Raw genomic sequence first — 18,535 nt, forward strand, 5'->3', positions numbered from 1 at the left:
ACAGCTGACAGTCCAGATCAGTCGGGGAGAAAGAGACGGCTGACACTCCAGATCAGTCGGGGAGAAAGAGACGGCTGACACTCCAGATCAGTCAGGGAGAAAGAGACGGCTGACACCTCAGATCAGTCGGGGAGAAAGAGACGGCTGCCACTCCAGATCATTCAGAGAGAAAGAGACGGCTGCCACTCCAGATCAGTCAGGGAGAAAGAGACGGCTGCCACTCCAGATCAGTCGGGGAGAAAGAGACGGCTGACACTCCAGATCAGTCGGGGAGAAAGAGACGGCTGACACTCCAGATCATTCGGGGAGGAAGAGACGGCTGCCACTCCAGATCATTCAGGGAGAAAGAGACGGCTGCCACTCCATATCAGTCAGGGAGAAAAAGACGGCTGCCACTCCAGATCAGTCAGGGAGAAAGAGACGGCTGACACTCCAGATCAGTCAGGGAGAAAGAGACAGCTGACACTCCAGATCATTCAGGGAGAAAGAGACAGCTGACACTCCAGATCATTCAGGGAGTAAGAGACAGCTGACACTCCAGATCAGTCAGGGAGAAAGAGACAGCTGACACTCCAGATCATTCAGGGAGAAAGAGACTCTGCTGCTCTTGGCGCTCTTATGGGGCTTTCACACCAAATTGGTTTGGAGGGTTTTTCCGAACGCGCCAGCGCACTGAACAATGCTCCGTGGTTCACTCAAAAAGGGTGGTCTCGTTCCGATTTCATTCCATGGTGCGGTTTGCTGCAGGTGAGAATGAGACCAAACACAGGAAAATAACCAGAGCGCGCAGTATTAGTGGTTGTTTCACTTACAGCATTTGATGAAATGCAGGCAGTACCATAACTTATTATCTCTGAAACATTCTTTGAGTAGCAACGCTTTTATGAGTGCATCCAGTGCAGATTTGGGGAGGCTGAGTCTGTACCAGGGATATAGTCTACTGAATAAATTCACTATTCATGTCACAGTTAGTTTCTATTACGCTTTTTCCTCCTGGATGTTGTTGGAAGACAAAAGCGAAAGGAATATGAAGTTTGGGACACACAGGTTATGCTTTTTGATAGTCATAGATCGATTTAACTTGAGCATTTTTCTCCAATAAACTGAGTATGCCTTGTGTGGCCCTCTTCTCAGTTAGAGCGTGTGTGTATGTGTGACATGACATGCTTTTCCTTCATGTTACACACTCCCTCTTCCCTTCCAGACGGAGTGCCAGGGAGATGGTGTGTGTGACCCCGGCGGGTCAGAGTCCTGGAGGTACCCCCGTCATGGTGGACATCAACTCAGCTGAGCTCAGAAACCCAGAGGTCAAATTCAACTACACAGATGACCCCACCATCTTCAAGATCGAACCTGACTGGAGCATCGCTAGGTGAGGGTCTTAAACTGAATGGTACTGGTCTTATATGGTCTTAACTGGTCTTAACATATTGCTTTAGATCTTTTGTTGGACAATACAGTTTAATTTGTGTTTTAATTCTATGTAGAGATCTGAAAGGAATGGATAGGTGTAATTACACCTGTAGTTTGTACTGCAGTCAATGCAAAGCCTATATAAATACTCGCTGCCTTATTCAAATGAGACGTGACAGTTTGATGCGGGAATATTTATGAACAAACACAAACTGTGTACAGAGCAGGAAGTGGATTCTGATGCAAAATGGCTCGATAGAATGATCTAGAAAAACTGAGTTGAGTTCATTTCTCAATTTTATCTGAATGTAAACCAGTAGCTAGCAGGTAGGCAGATTACACTGTTGATGCTCCCGGAAATAGTAATGACGGCCTACCCCGGCCAAACTCTAACCCGGACGACGCTGGCCGAATTGTGCGACGCCCTATGGGACTCCCAATCACTGAAGGTTGTGATACAGTCTGGAATCAAACCAGGGTCTGTAGTGACTCCTCTAGAACTGAGATGCAGTGCCTTAGATCGCTGCGCCACTTGGGAGACCCATATGGAATCATGTAGTAACCAAAAAAAGGGTTCAACAATTGCTGGTTGAGATTATTCAAAGTAGCCACCATTTGCCTTGATGACAGCTTTGCACACACTTGGCATTCTCTCAACCAGCTTCATGCGGCAGTCACCTGGAATGCATTCAACAGGTGTGCTTTGTTAAATGTTAATTCGGGGAATTTCTTTCCTTAATGCGTTTGAGCAAATCAGTTGTGTTGTAACAAGGTAGGGGTGGTATACAGAAGATAGACCTTTTTGGTAAAATACCAAGTCCATATTATGGCAAGAACAGCTCAAATAAGCAAAGAGAAACGACAGTCCGTCATTACTTTAAGACATGACGGTCAGTCAATTCTGCAGTCGCAAAAACCATCAAGCGCTATGATGAGACAGGCTTCCATGAGGACCGCCACAGGAAAGGAAGACTCCGTTACCTCAGCTGCAGAGGATACGGTAATTAGAGTTACCAGCCTCACAAATTGAAAATTAATTTGAATATGCTCTGAATAAACTGTGTTGCTGAGACAAGTAGGCAGTGCTCTTTGAATAGGGTTGGTGGGAGAAAAAAACAGCAACCACTTGGAAAAGAAAATACAAAAAAATAATATGGCTACCCTGGAGTAAGTAAGCACAAAGTATTTCCAAGTGCTTTTTGATGATTTGGCAGTTGCGTCTCAAGGACGCCAAAACAGACCTGAAGCCACTAGACACAAAATGGCAGTCAGTCGCTAGGGGGAATGGAACAAACCACCATGGAGACATCACGGTGGGTATGAAACTTTTTTTAATGTATTATTTCTTACATTGTTACCCCGGGAAATCTTAAGTCTTATTACATACAGCCAGGAAGAACTATTGGATATAAGAGCGATGTCAAGTTTACGACCAGGAATACGACTTTCCCGAAGCGGATTCTCTGTTTGGACCACCACCCAGAACAATGGATCTAATCCCAGAAGCCAACCCAAGACAACAGCGGGGGCAGACAGAGCGGACTCCTGGTCAGGCTCCGTAGACGTGCACAGCGCCCACCGCTCGCGAGTACACTACTCGCCAATGTCCAGTCTTTTGACAACAAGGTAGACAAAATTCGAGCAAGGGGGTTGCCTTCCAGAGATTGTAACGTTCTCCGTTTCACGGAAACATGGCTGTCTCAGGATATGTTGTCGGAATCGGTTCAACCACCGGGCTTCTCCATGCGTCGCACCGATAGAGATACACACCTCTCTTGGAAGAGGAAGGGCGGGGGTATATTCTTCATGATTAACGACTCATGGTCTAATCATAACAACATACAGGAACTCAAGTCCTTCTGCTCACCCGACCTAGAATTCCTCACATCAAATGCCGGCCATGTTACCTTCCAAGAGAATTCTCGTCAGTTATCGTCACAGCTGTTTACATTCCCCCTCAAGCAGACACCAAGATGGCCCTAAAGGAACTTCACTGGACTCTATGTAAACCGGAAATCATATATCCTGAGGCTGCATTTATTGTAGCTAGGGATTTTAACAAAGCAAATTTGAAATCTAAGTCAGCAGATTGATTGCACTACACGTGGGGGTAATACACTAGACCACTGCTGTAACTTCTGTGATGCATACAAAGCCCTGCCCCGCCCTCCCTTTGGCAAATCCGACCACGACGCCATCTTGCTCCTACCATCTTATAGGCAGAAACTCAAACAGGATGTACCAGTGACTAGAACCATTCTACACTGCTCTGACCAATCGGAATCCACGCTTCAAGATTGTTTTGATCACGTGGACTGGGATATTTTCCGGTCAGCCTCAGAGAATAACATCAACCTATATGCTGACTTGGTGAATTAATTTATAAGGAAGTGCATTGGAGATGTTGTACCCACTGTGACTATTAAAATCTATCCTAACCAGAAACCGTGGATGGATGGTGCCATTCGCACAAAACTGAAAGCACGAACCACCGCATTTAACCATGGAAAGAGGTCTGGAAATATGCCTGAATATAAACAGTGTAGGTATTCCCTCTGCAAGGCAATCAAACAAGCGAAATGCCGGTACAGGTACAAAGTGGAGTCGCAATACAAGATGTATGTGGCAGGGTCTACAGGAAATCACGGACTACAAAAAGAAAACCAGCCACGTCACGGACTCCGACGTCACACTTACAGAGAAACCACCATCGCGGCCCGCTAACAAGAACTGCGCCCCCCTCTCCTTCTCGGTGGCCGCCATGAGTAAAACATTTAAACGTGTTAGCAAGGCTGCTGTCATGGCCGGCATCCCTAGCCACGTTCCTCAGATAACTGAACTAAATGACTCACTTCTGTCATCATGGGGCAGCAGGGTAGCCTAGTGGTTAGAGCGTTGGACTAGTAACCGGAAGGTTGCAAGTTCAAACCCCCGAGCTAACAAGCTACAAAATCTGTCGTTCTGCCCCCGAACAGGAAGTTAACCCACTGTTCCTAGGCCGTCATTGAAAAAATGAATTTGTTCTTAACTGACTTGCCTAGTTAAATAAAGGTAAAATAAATAAATAAAATCATGAAGTGCTTTGAGAGACTAGTCAAGGATCAGATCACCTTCACCTTACCAGCCACCCTAGACCCACTTCAGTAGCGGGCCACCCCGCTTGATTACCAACAACGATGAGACAGCCTACAGGGAGGAGGTAAGGGCACTCAGAGTGTGGTATCAGGAAAACAATGTCTCACTCAATGTCATCAAAACAAAGGAGATGATCATGGACTTCAGGAAACAGCAGAGGGATCCACCCCCCCTATCCACATACTAGGGACAGCAGTGGAGAAAGTGGAACGTTTTAGTTCCTCGGCGCGGCAAATCAACAAGAAACTGAAATGGTCCACACACACAGACAGTGTGGTGAAGAAGGTTAAACAGGGCCTCTTCGTCCTCAGGAGGCTGAAGAAATTTGGCTTGTCACCCAAACCCTGACTAAATTTTACAGATCCACATTCGAGAGTGTCCCGTCGGACTCTATCACAGACTGGTGTGGCATTTGCTCCGCCCTCAACCGCAAGGCTCTCCAGAGGGTGGTGCTGCACAATGCATCACCTGGGGCAAACTACCTGCCCTCCATAACACCTATAGCACCCGATGTCACAGGAAGACAAAAAAGATGATCAAAGACAACAACCACCCAAGCCACTGCTTGTTCACACCGCTAACATCCAAAAGGCAAGGTATGTACAGGTGCATAATAGCTGGGACTGAGAGACTGAAGAACAGTTTCTATCTCAAGGCCATCAGACTGCTAAACAGCAATCACTAACTCAGAGAGACCCAATCACTGGCCACTTTAACAAGTGGATCACTATTAATTTTAAACAATGCCACTTTAAATAATGCCACTTTAATAATGTATACTTATCTTACATTAGTCATATCATATGTATATACTCTTTTTTTATATCATCTTTTGCACTTTGCCTATGCCACTCTGCCATTGCTCATCCATATATTTACAGTTGAAGTCGGAAGCTTACATATACACTTAGGTTGGAGTCATTAAAACTCGTTTTTCAACCACTCCACAAATTTATTTTTAACAAACTATAGTTTTGTCAAGTTGGTTCGGACATCTAATTTGTACATGACACAAATAATTTTTCCAACAATTGTTTACAGACAGATTATTTAACTTATAATTCACTGTATCACAATTCCAGTGGGTCAGAAGTTTACTTTCACTAAGTTGACTGTGCCTTTAAACAGCTTGGGAAATTCCAGAAAATTATGTCATGGCTTTAGAAGCTTCTGATAGGCTAATTGTCATAATTTGAGTCAATTGGAGGTGTACCTGTGGATGTATTTCAAAGCCTACCTTCAAACTCAGTGCCACTTTGCTTGACATCATGGAAAAATCAAAAGAAATCAGCCAAGTCCTCAGAAAGAAATTGTAGACCTCCGCATGTCTGGTTCATCCTTGGGAGCGATTTCCAAACGCCTGGAGGTACCATGTCCATCTGTACAAACAAGTATAAACACCATGGGACCACAGAGCCATCATACCGCTCAGGAAGGAGACTCGTTCTGTCTCTTAGAGATGAACGTACTTAGGTGCAAAAAGTGCAAATCAATCCCAGAACAAGAGCTAAGAACCTTGTGAAGATGCTGGAGGAAACAGATGCAAAAGTATCTATATCCATAGTAAAAACGAGTCCTGTATCGACGTGAAGGACATTTGTGGCAGCATCATGTTGTGGGGGTGCTTTGCTGCAACGAGGGACTGGTGCAATTCACAAAATAGATGGCATCAAGAAGAAGGAAAATTATGTGGATATATTGAAGCAACATCTCAAGACAGTGAGGAAGTTAAAGCTTGGTCGCTAGTGGGTCTTCCAAATGGACAATGACCCCAAGTATACTTCCAAAGTTGTGGCAAAATGGCGTAAGGACAACAAAGTCAAGGTATTGGAGTTGCCATCACAAAGCCCTTGCCTCAATCCCATAGAAAATATGATGGCAGAATGGAAAAAGTTTGTGCGAGTAAGGAGGCCTACAAACCTGACTCAGTTACACCAGCTCTGTCAGGAGGAATGGGCCAAAATTCACCCAACTTATTGTGGGAAGCTTGTGGAAGGCTACCTGAAACAATTTAAAGGCAATGCTACCAAATACTAATTGAGTGTATGTAAACGTCTGACCCACTGGGAATGTGATGAAAGAAAAAAAAGCTGAAATAAATCATTCTCTTGTAAAGATCGTTATTAGGAGTGGACCACGTTGCAGTGTGGTATGTTTCCATCCTTTTATTTGGAAGAGAAACTCAAAGAACAAAAACAATAATGCGAAAAAACAAAACGTGAAGCTCAAAGTAGTGCTCGCAGGCAACTACAGCTAGACAAGATCCCACAAAGCACAATGGGAAAATGACTGCCTAAATATGATCCCCAATCAGAGACAACGATAAACAGCTGCCTCTGATTGGGAACCATACCAGGCACAATGGGAAAATGACTGCCTAAATATGATCCCCAATCAGAGACAACGATAAACAGCAGCCTCTGATTGGGAACCATAACCAGGCCAACATAGATAATTAATCACCTAGATAACCCACCCTAGTCACTGTCATGCCCCAACCAACATAGAGAAAAAACAGCTCTCTATGGTCAGGGCTTGACATCTCTCTACTATTATTCTGACATTTCACATTCTTAAAATAAAGTGGTAATCCTAACTGACCTAAAACAGGGAATTCTTACTAGGATTAAATGTCAGGAATAGTGAAAAACTGAGTTTAAATGTTTTTGGCTAAGTTGTATGTAAACTTCCGACTTCAACTGTATTTCTTCATATTCTCTTTCCTTTTAGATTTGTGTGTATTAGGTAGTTGTTGGGGAACTTTTTAGATGACTTGTTAGATATTACTGCACTGTTGGAACCAGAAGCACAAGTATTTCGCTACTCTCGCATTAGCATCTGCTGACCATGTGTATGTAACAAATAACATTTGATACGTCTACGGGGAGAGATACAATCAACAGACTACGATGAGAGGTGCGAGGAGGCGAGCGATCTCATTTGGAACAGAAGTGTTGTTGTGTCTTAGCTCCTTACTTATTACTTATTTATATAATAAGAAAGACTCTGAATACAAGAAATTGAACTGGAGCTTCACATTTACTAAAACGAGTTAGTACAAGAACAACATAGAACAACACTGCGCATGAACAAGGGTGCTCCATTCTTAATGGGGACATCAGTAATTAACAGAACATAACAACTGTGAAGTAGTGAAGACGGAGGGGAAAAAAGTTGTTAGCATTATTTAGCATTAGCCTCAGGAGGGGCAGTAACCTCGCTGGCTTTCTCGTTTGCTGTTTGTCTCAACACTCCCAGAGGATTGGCTGTTACTCCTCTTCAGTGGAAACGACAAAACACGTGCACTACGTAACATCGGTGACACGACTCGCACTTGTTACATTCCAGCTTCTGCTGAGTTACTGGTGTTCAGCCTGCGCTAACATCACAGTGACAGAACAGCACAACAGAGATGGCACATTGGAATGGGTTGGAGATACGCCTTGACATTCTCACAACATTATCACACTGTTACCTGGATTCAGTAGTAGTCAACACCTACTTTTGAACCACTCTCACCACACACTCTTACCTCTTTGACCTCTTTGTCTGTAACAAGTCTTTGATTTAGTGTCTTTACTCTAAACCAGGGCTGGATGGGCAACTGATGGCTCCTGGGCCGCACTCATTCGGTGTCTCAACTTACTGTTGCGAGTTAGAATAGTATGTGTGTGACACATTTGTTTGTGCATCTCTTATGTCAGTCACTGATAGTCAGTCAGTTAGCCCATGTCAGCTAACATTTTTTAGATTGCCAAGTTAGTTTAGCGGCCTGCTATCTAAACGTGTTATCGACTTTGTTTTTAAATGATCCCCTGTCAAGAGGGGGGGCACTAAAATGTGTTTTACTTGGTGTGTGTGTGGGGGGGGGAGCAGCTGCAGCCCCTCTTTGCATTTCAAAGACAAGCAGGTGGGCCTTAAGCTCACCACAATCTTGACGCAGACGCAAGATTGTTGCAATGTCATTATTCGACCAAAAAGGGCAGCTTCTTATAATATGCCCTATCATTCAACATACTTGATTACAACCTGATAATACAGTGGGGGCTATATAGGCTATTCATCAAAGTAGCCTACTTTGCATTGATAACCAAATATAATCCAAAAGGGTATTTTGTTTATAAGTAATATCTAGTGATTACAGGCTATTGTGAAATAGTAGAACCTGCTGTCGCCAACTAGCATGACATTCTAGTTTTAGCTGATATGAGAATGATATGCTTCTTGTGTACTAAAACTGGTATAATGTTTTAGGTTCCACTGGCAAGTATAAAAGTATTTGCCAGGCCATATTTTTTTTATTAGAAATCTGATTATTTCACATGGAGATTTGCGACGCTGAAAAGGCTAGCTGGCGTGCTATGTTTTTAGCCAGTCTAAAGCCAGCTAGCCAGGCTGCCAGATAGCTTCTACTAGGATGGAAAGGCAATTCTTCATGGCTTTCACAAAAACTATCGCCCCCTTGTGAGTTGGCCTAATACAAGTTAGCCTGCATGCTAACCAGACGAGCAAGTTGGCCTAATACAAGTTAGCCTGCATGCTAACCAGACGAGCAAGTTGGCCTAATAAAAGTTATTAGGCCAAATTGCATGCTAACCAATTCAGGACTGCCACATTGCGTTACGTCAGTGTGTTTTGGAAAGTTCAGCACCCTGTGGCTACGAGGGGGTGTCTGGGGGGACGGTAATCTTGCCCATGTTTCTCCTGTCCCTGTTGGTCATTGTTGGGGGAATTGAAAAGGTTGAAGGTTGAAAAGGTCAGAAAGCAGCAATGATAGTCTGGATGTGAAAGCTTTTGTTCCAGCCCAGTAGTAACACACTGGTTTCGGAACCAAATGTAATCAGGTGTGTTAGTGCTGGGCTGGAACAAAAGCCTGCACATCCAGTATACCACCACGTACCGGAGATGGAGAATATAATTTTGGGTTTTAGACATTGGAGGTATTCATTGAGGTAAAAGGCAAGTATTTTGGTCCCTTCCACGAAGCACAATTAGAGTTTAAACAAGCTTTTAATATGCAAGTAAGAGCCTTAGTGTTACCATCATTATCTGTGATAGAGTGCGTAAAACAGATCAAATACTCTACAGTGAGAGTGGGCATTAACATTAATGCCATAGCTGGAGGGTCTTTTTCACTTGGACTAAAATTAAATGTATTCGGGAAGCGCATGGTTCTCTGGAAGATATGGGATTCGTCCAAAATTACTCCCTCCCATGTATTTGATATTTTCCAGAGCTAGCACAACTGATTCAACTTGTCAACTAACCATCAATTATTTGACTATTTGAATCAGGTGAGCTCGTTCAGAACTACATCAAAATTGTGAAATGTTTGGGGTTCCCCAAGGAAACGTTTAAGAAGCACTGCCCTAAATAGTGCACTACTTTTGACCAGAGCCCTATGGGCCCATTTGGGACACACACTGTGCCTTCTCTAATCGTATAAAAGACAGGAATCGCAGTGAAGTTCCCTTGTTGAATGTTTTGACACGATCTAGCAGATCTAGCAATAGGATTATGTTATTGTAATGTTTGAGGGTGGATGTGCTGTTATGGGTGTTGTTGTTGACTGTTTCTTGTTCTGCAGTGGCGGCACCATGTTGACCGTCACCGGCACCAACCTGGCTACCATCAAGGAGCCCAAGATGAGAGCCAAGTATGGGAAAGTCCAATCTGTCAACGTGAGTACTACTAACCCATCACACACACCTGACCCAGTGGTCACCCAGCCTTGGGCCTATTTATGTGTGTCTGTACGTGGTGTCATTTTTTACAACTGAACAAAAATATAAACGCATAATGTAAAGTGTTGGTCCCATGTTTCATGAGCTGAAATTAAAGATCCCAGATATTTTCCGTACACACAAAAATAGAATTTCTCACAAATGTTGTGCACAAATTTGTTTATATCCCTGTTAGTGAGCATTTCTCCTTTGCCAAGATTAAACCATACACCTGACAGGTGTGGCATATCAAGAAGCTGATTAAACGGTATGAACATTACACAGGTGCACCTGTGCTGGGATCTGCATGTGCAGATATGTCACACAACCGACATACCACAGATGTCTCAAGTTTTGAGGGAGCGTGCATTTGGCATGCTGACTGCAGAAATGTCCACCAGAGCTGTTGCCAGATAAATTAATATTAATTTCTTTACCATAAGCTGCCTCAAATGTCGTTTTAGAGAATTTGACAGTACGTTCAACTGGCCTCACAACCGCAGACCACGTGTATGGCATTGTGTGGGCGAGCAGTTTGCTGATATCAACTTTGTGAACAGAGTGCACCATGGTGGCGGTAGAGTTATGGTATGGGCAGGCATAATCTACAGACAACGAATACAATTGCATTTTATTGATGGCAATTAGAATGCACAGAGATACCGTGATGAGATCCTGAGGCTCATTGTTGTGCTGTTCAGCCGCCGCCACACCTCATGGTTCAGCATGATAATACACGGCCCCATGTCACAAGGATCTGTACACAATTCCTGGAAGCTGAACATGTCCCAGTTCTTCCATGGCCTACATACTCACCAGACATGTCACCCATTGAGCATGTTTAGGATGCTTTGGATTAGCATGTACGACAGCGTGTTCCAGTTCCCGCCAATAACCAGCAACTTCGTACAGCCATTGAAGAGGAGTGGGACAACATTCCAGAAGGCTACAATGAACAGCCTAATCAACTCTATGCGAAGCTGATGTGTTGTGCTGCGTGAGGCAAGAAAGGGTGGTCACACCAGACTCTGACTGGTTTTCTGATGTATCTGTGACTAACAAATCCATAGATTAGGGCCTAATGAATGTATTTCAATTGACTGATTTCCTGAACTGTAACTCAGTAAAAACATAGATATTGTTGCATTTTACTTTTATATTTTGTTCACTTGAAGTTAAATCTCCTTTTTGCATGTTAACCTTTGAAATGTCAACCTGCAATTAACCCAGTCTGTCTGGCAATCCCTCCATCTGTCCTTCACCTACAGTAGCACCACAGGGCTAGGCTAACCTTTTGTATTTTAGTCTCCCCCTCTCTCTCTCTACCTGAAGAAAACATCCCGACCAAAACAACGGCTATTTTCCTGCTTTGTCCCTTTCCCATGTCATTTTTATCTGTCTCCCCTTTTCATTGACCTATAAATACTGCTTCCGTGTCTCCCCTCTGCAATTTCAGACCCCGTTAGCATACACAAGCTAATGCGCCGTGATTACTTAGCATTCCAGAGGGGAGGTTGGAAGGCATCTTGAGGAAAAAGCAAGTCTAGAGATAACCCAACCGATTCCATAACGTGCTTTTAGCATTGTGTGTTAGTGTCAGTCTCACAAACTCTGGGTCTTTAAACAGTGCATTCGGAAAGTATTCAGACCCCTTGACTTTTTCCAAATCTTATTACATTGCAGCCTTATCCTAAAATGGATTACATTGTTTTTTTCCTTCATCAAAACAAATTGCTGCACCTTTGGCAGCGAGTACAGCCTTCAGTATTTTTGGGTATGACGCTACAAGCTTGGCACACCTGTATTTGGGGAGTTTATTCTCTGCATATCCTCTCAAGGTTGGATTGGGAGCTTTGCTGCACAGCTATTTTCAGATCTCTCCAGAGATGTTCGATCGGGTTCAAGTCCGTTGTCTTGTGTTGTCTTGGCTGTGTGCTTTGGGTTGTTGTCCTGTTGGAAGTTAAACTTTTGCCCCAGTTTGAGGTCTTGAGCACTCTGAGCAGGTTTTCATCAAGGATCTCTCTGTAGTTTGCTGTGTTAATCTTTGCCTCGATCCTGACTAGTCTCCCAGTCCCTGCCACTGAAAAACATCCCCACAGCATGATGTTGCCACCACCATGGTGCCAGGTTTCCGCCAGACGTGACGCTTGGCATTCAGGCCAAAGAGTTCAATCAGTGCTGCGGAGATGGTTATACTTCTGGAAGCTTCTTGCATCTCCACAGAGGAACCAGGTTCTTAGTCACCTCCCTGACCAATGCCCTTCTCCCCGATTGCTCAGATGGTTCCGAAATTCTTCCATTTAAGAATAATGGAGGCCATTGTGTTCTTGGGAACCCTTCCCCAGATCTGTGCCTCAACACAATCCTGTCCCGGAGCTCTACGGACAATTCTTTCAACCTCATGGCAATTATTTCAACCACATGCACTGTCAACTGTGGGACCTTATATAGACATTTGTGTGCCTTTCCAAATCATCTCCGAACAATGAATATGACCACAGATGGTCTCCAAACATCTCAAGGATGATCAATGGGGCGGCAGGGTAGCCTAGTGGTTAGAGCGTTGGATTTGTAACTTGAAAGTTGCAAGTTCAAATCCCCGAGCTGACAAGGTACAAATCTGTCATTCTGCCCCTGAACAGGCAGTTAACCCACTGTTCCTAGGCGGTCATTGAAAGTAAGAATTTGTTCTTAACTGACTTGCCTAGTTAAATAAAGATTTTTTTTAAATATTTCAAAAATGGAAACAGTATGCACCTGAGCTCGATTTTGACTCTGATAGCAAATGGTCTGAATACTTATGTAAATAAGGTATTTCTGTTTATATTTTTAATACATTTGAAAACATTTCTAAAACCAGTTTTCACTTTGTCATTATGGGACATTGTGTGGAGATTGCTGAGGAAAATGTTTTATTTAATCAATTTTGGAATAAGACTGTAAAGTAACTAAATGTATAAAAGGCAAGTGGTCTGAATACTTTCCGAATGCACTGTATGTCCTTGGTGTCTCATGGTGTCTAGTCTTTATATGTCCTTGGTGTCTCATGGTGTCTAGTCTTTATATGTCCTTGGTGTCTCATGGTGTCTAGTCTTTAAATGTCCTTGGTGTCTCATGGTGTCTAGTCTTTATATGTCCTTGGTGTCTCATGGTGTCTAGTCTTTATATGTCCTTGGTGTCTCATGGTGTCTAGTCTTTATATGTCCTTACTGTCTCATGGTGTCTAGTCTTTATATGTCCTTGGTGTCTACATGGTGTCTAGTCTTTATATGTCCTTACTGTCTCATGGTGTCTAGTCTTTATATGTCCTTGGTGTCTCATGTTGTCTAGTCTTTATATGTCCTTGGTGTCTCATGGTGTCTAGTCTTTATATGTCCTTACTGTCTCATGGTGTTTTTATATGTCCTTGGTGTCTCATGGCGTCTAGTCTTTATATGTCCTTACTGTCTCATGGTGTCTAGTCTTTATATGTCCTTGGTGTCTCATGGTGTCTTTATATGTCCTTACTGTCTCATGGTGTCTAGTCTTTATATGTCCTTGGTGTCTCATGGTGTCTAGTCTTTATATGTCCTTGGTGTCTCATGGTGTCTAGTCTTTATATGTCCTTACTGTCTCATGGTGTCTAGTCTTTATATGTCCTTACTGTCTCATGGTGTCTTTATATGTCCTTACTGTCTCATGGTGTCTATTCTTTATATGTCCTTACTGTCTCATGGTGTCTAGTCTTTATATGTCCTTACTGTCTCATGGTGTCTTTATATGTCCTTGGTGTCTCATGGTGTCTAGTCTTTATATGTCCTTACTGTCTCATGGTGTCTAGTCTTTATATGTCCTTGGTGTCTCATGGTGTCTAGTCTTTATATGTCATTGGTGTCTCATGGTGTCTAGTCTTTATATGTCCTTACTGTCTCATGGTGTCTAGTCTTTATATGTCCTTACTGTCTCATGGTGTCTAGTCTTTATATGTCCTTACTGTCTCATGGTGTCTTTATATGTCCTTGGTGTCTCATGGTGTCTAGTCTTTATATGTCCTTACTGTCTCATGGTGTCTAGTCTTTATATGTCCTTGGTGTCTCATGGTGTCTAGTCTTTATATGTCCTTGGTGTCTCATGGTGTCTAGTCTTTATATGTCCTTGGTGTCTCATGGTGTCTAGTCTTTATATGTCCTTGGTGTCTCATGGTGTCTAGTCTTTATATGTCCTTACTGTCTCATGGTGTCTAGTCTTTATATGTCCTTGGTGTCTCATGGTGTCTAGTCTTTATATGTCCTTGGTGTCTCATGGTGTCTAGTCTTTATATGTCCTTACTGTCTCATGGTGTCTAGTCTTTATATGTCGTTACTGTCTCATGGTGTAGTTTTATATGTCCTTGGTGTCTCATGGTGTCTAGTCTTTATATGTCCTTGGTGTCTCATGGTGTCTAGTCTTTATATGTCCTTGGTGTCTCATGGTGTCTAGTCTTTATATGTCCTTACTGTCTCATGGTGTCTAGTCTTTATATGTCCTTGGTGTCTCATGGTGTCTAGTCTTTATATGTCCTTGGTGTCTCATGGTGTCTAGTTTTATATGTCCTTTACTGTCTCATGGTGTCTAGTCTTTATATGTCCTTACTGTCTCATGGTGTCTAGTCTTTATATGTCCTTACTGTCTCATGGTGTCTATTCTTTATATGTCCTTACTGTCTCATGGTGTCTAGTCTTTATATGTCCTTGGTGTCTCATGGTGTCTAGTCTTTATATGTCCTTGGTGTCTCATGGTGTCTAGTCTTTATATGTCCTTGGTGTCTCATGGTGTCTAGTCTTTATATGTCCTTACTGTCTCATGGTGTCTAGTCTTTATATGTCCTTACTGTCTCATGGTGTCTAGTCTTTATATGTCCTTGGTGTCTCATGGTGTCTAGTCTTTATATGTCCTTGGTGTCTCATGGTGTCTAGTCTTTATATGTCCTTGGTGTCTCATGGTGTCTAGTCTTTATATGTCCTTGGTGTCTCATGGTGTCTAGTCTTTATATGTCCTTACTGTCTCATGGTGTCTAGTCTCTATATGTCGTTACTGTCTCATATTGTCTAGTCTTTATATCCCCTTACTGTCTCATGTTGTCTTCGTCTGCATTCAAGAAGAGGAGACAGGTTAAAGAGGGATTTTTAAGCATTGAGACAATTGAGACATGGAATGTGTATGTATGACATTCAGAGGGTGAATGGGCAAGACACAATATTTAAGTGATTTTGAACAGGGTATAGTAGTCGGTGCCCGTCGCATCTGTTTGAGTGTGTCAAGAACTGCAACCCTGCTGCGTTTTTCACACTCAACAGTTTCCTGTGTGTATCAAGAATGGTCCTCTACCAGAGGACATCCAGCCAACTTGACACAACTGTGTGAAGCATTGGAGTCAACATGGACGAGCATCCCTGTGGAACGCTTTTGACACCTTGTAAAGTCCATTTCCCAACGTATTGAGACTTCTGAGGGAAAAAGGGGGTGCATCTCAATATTAGGAAGGTTTTCCTAATGTTTGTACACTCAGTGTATACACTTTTGACTACATGTCAGTGTACTGTGCATAATGAATATATGTATACAACATCCTCTCTCTTCTCATTCATCAGAACTGCACAGTGCTCAGCAACACCGTGATGATGTGTCTGGCGCCCTCTCTGGCCTTCTCTGAGAAGGGTTTCTCAGAGACAGGCAGCAATCCCGACGAGATCGGCTTCGTCATGGACGATGTGCGGACCACGCTTGTGGTCAACGAGACGTTCAGCTTCTACCCAGACCCTGTGATCGAGCCGCTCAGTTCCACAGGGCTGCTGGAGCTCAAGCCCAGCTCCCCGCTCATCCTCAAGGTGAGACTATGATGGAAAAAGTGTTTCTCTGGTTTGGAGAGTGGGACCCATCGTCCACCCTCCTCCACCCTGGACCCAGGAGGGTTCCAGGGTGGAGGAGGGAGATTCTGAGCAGTCCCAGGGTGGAGGAGTGTTATTGTGTGGAGCATGTGGCGCAGGGTGGAGGGTGGAGGGAGATTCTGAGCAGTCTCAGGGTGGAGGAGTGTTATTGTGTGGAGCATGTGGTGCAGGGTGGAGGGAGATTCTGAGCAGTCCCAGGGTGGAGGAGTGTTTTTGTGTGGAGCATGTGGCGCAGGGTGGAGGGTGGAGGGAGATTCTGAGCAGTCCCAGGGTGGAGGAGTGTTATTGTGTGGAGCGTGTGGTGCAGGGTGGAGGGAGATTCTGAGCAGTCCCAGGGTGGAGGAGTGTTATTGTGTGGAGCATGTGGCGCAGGGTGGAGGGTGGAGGGAGATTCTGAGCAGTCCCAGGGTGGAGGAGTGTTATTGTGTGGAGCGTGTGGTGCAGGGTGGAGGGAGATTCTGAGCAGTCCCAGGGTGGAGGAGTGTTATTGTGTGGAGCGTGTGGTGCAGGGTGGAGGGAGATTCTGAGCAGTCCCAGGGTGGAGGAGTGTCATTGTGTGGAGCATGTAGTGGAGGGTTGAGGGAGATTCTGAGCAGTCCCAGGGTGGAGGAGTGTTATTGTGTGGAGCGTGTGGTGCAAGGTGGAGGGAGATTCTGAGCAGTCCCAGGGTGGAGGAGTGTTATTGTGTGGAGCGTGTGGTGCAGAGTGGAGGGAGATTCTGAGCAGTCCCAGGGTGGAGGAGTGTTATTGTGTGGAGCGTGTGGTGCAGGGTGGAGGGAGATTCTGAGTAGTCCCAGGGTGGAGGAGTGTTATTGTGTGGCGCAGGGTGATGGTAAGTAAGTGAAGCAAGGTGGAGGAGATATTTTCTTGGGTGGAGAATGGGGCCAATGGTGGAGGAGAATCCATCCGTGAGTTGGGTTCTGGGGTGCAGAGTGAGGCCCAGGGTGAAGGAGAGTCCTTTGATGGAGCATGTGCAGGGTGGAGGAGGGTTAAAGAGATACAAATGTATCTTAGGGAGGAGAAATGACACATTACGTATGTATGGCACCAGGTTCAATGTGACCATCTCACTGTAAAAGTCCATCTCTCAAACAAACTCAACTTAGAAATGAGTGTTAAAACCTCACAGCGGCATCCAATGCAATATGTATTTCTGGAATGACACTGATAGAAATGTAAATTGCCTTTGTGTTCTCAAAACATTCATTCAGAAATGGTGACCCTATTTATTTGTCCCCTACTACCCTTGGAGCTTTTGGCTTTCCAACAGAACGGTTTGAGACCTGGCGACACCATAAGAGGCGTTAGCTGTGCCGTTCCGTGCCACGATAGGGTGAGAACCCTATGAAAAACTACTGTCTAAAAAATGTGAGGAAGAATTAATATTTATCCAAATCCACCAAAGAAATGCCTCCTGCTCCTATTTCCTCATCAGATAACATCAGAGCGAGTTCACAGCCAAATGTTCACCTTACACCAGAGCCGTTCTCAACGCCTTTGAATCCCCTCTTCTTTTTTTAATTTACTTTTTATTTTACCTTTATTTAACCAGGTAGGCTAGTTTAGAACAAGTTCTCATTTGCGACTGCGACCTGGCTAAGATAAAGCATAGCAATTAGACACAATACAACAACACAGAGTTACACATGGAATAAACAAAATATACAGTCAATAATACCGTAGAACAAAGAAAACAAATAGTATATATTACAGTGAGTGCAATAAATAGGCCATGGTGGCGAAGTAATTACAATATAGCAATTAAACACTGGAATGGTAGATGTGCAGAAGATGAATGTGCAAGTAGAGATGCTGGGGTGCAAAGGAGCAAGACAAATAAATAAATACAGTATAGGGATGAGGTAGGTAGATAGATGGGCTGTTTATAGATGGGCTATGTACAGGTGCAGTGATCTGTGAGCTGTTCTGACAGTTGGTGCTTAAAGCTAGGGAGGGAGATATGAGTCTCCAGCTTCAGAGATGTTTGCAGTTCATTCCAGTCATTGGCAGCAGAGAACTGGAAGGAAAGACGACCAAAGGAGGAATTGGCTTTGGGGGTGACCAGTGAGATATACCTGCTGGAGCGCGTGCTACGAGTGGGTGCTGCTATGTTGATCTGTGAGATGAGATAAGGTGGGGCTTTACCGAGCAGAGACTTGTAGATAAGTTGTAGCCAGTGGGTTTGGCGACGAGTATGAAGCGAGGGCCAACCAACGAGAGCGTACAGGTCGCAATGGTGGGTAGTGTATCGGGCTTTGGTGACAAAACAGATGGCAATGTGATAGACTGCATCCAGTTTGTTGAGTAGAGTGTTGGAAGCTATTTTATAGATAACATCACCGAAGTCGAGGATCGGTA

The 18,535-nt window shown here is 44.0% G+C and overlaps 1 protein-coding gene across 2 annotated transcripts in view; it reads left to right on the forward strand.

Annotated features, from left to right (window-relative positions):
- Positions 1 to 18,535, forward strand: part of LOC135541445 (plexin-A1-like) — a 402,887-nt gene that overhangs the window by 330,126 nt on the left and 54,226 nt on the right. For both annotated transcript variants that reach the window (XM_064967699.1, XM_064967700.1), the window contains exons 16-18: positions 1,205 to 1,372; positions 10,136 to 10,229; positions 15,881 to 16,117. In XM_064967699.1, coding sequence (XP_064823771.1) covers positions 1,205 to 1,372; positions 10,136 to 10,229; positions 15,881 to 16,117 — 499 coding nt within the window. The remainder of the gene's footprint in view (positions 1 to 1,204; positions 1,373 to 10,135; positions 10,230 to 15,880; positions 16,118 to 18,535) is intronic.

This window comes from Oncorhynchus masou, chromosome 6, assembly GCF_036934945.1.
Source record: "Oncorhynchus masou masou isolate Uvic2021 chromosome 6, UVic_Omas_1.1, whole genome shotgun sequence".
Classification (NCBI taxonomy): Eukaryota; Metazoa; Chordata; class Actinopteri; order Salmoniformes; family Salmonidae; genus Oncorhynchus; species Oncorhynchus masou.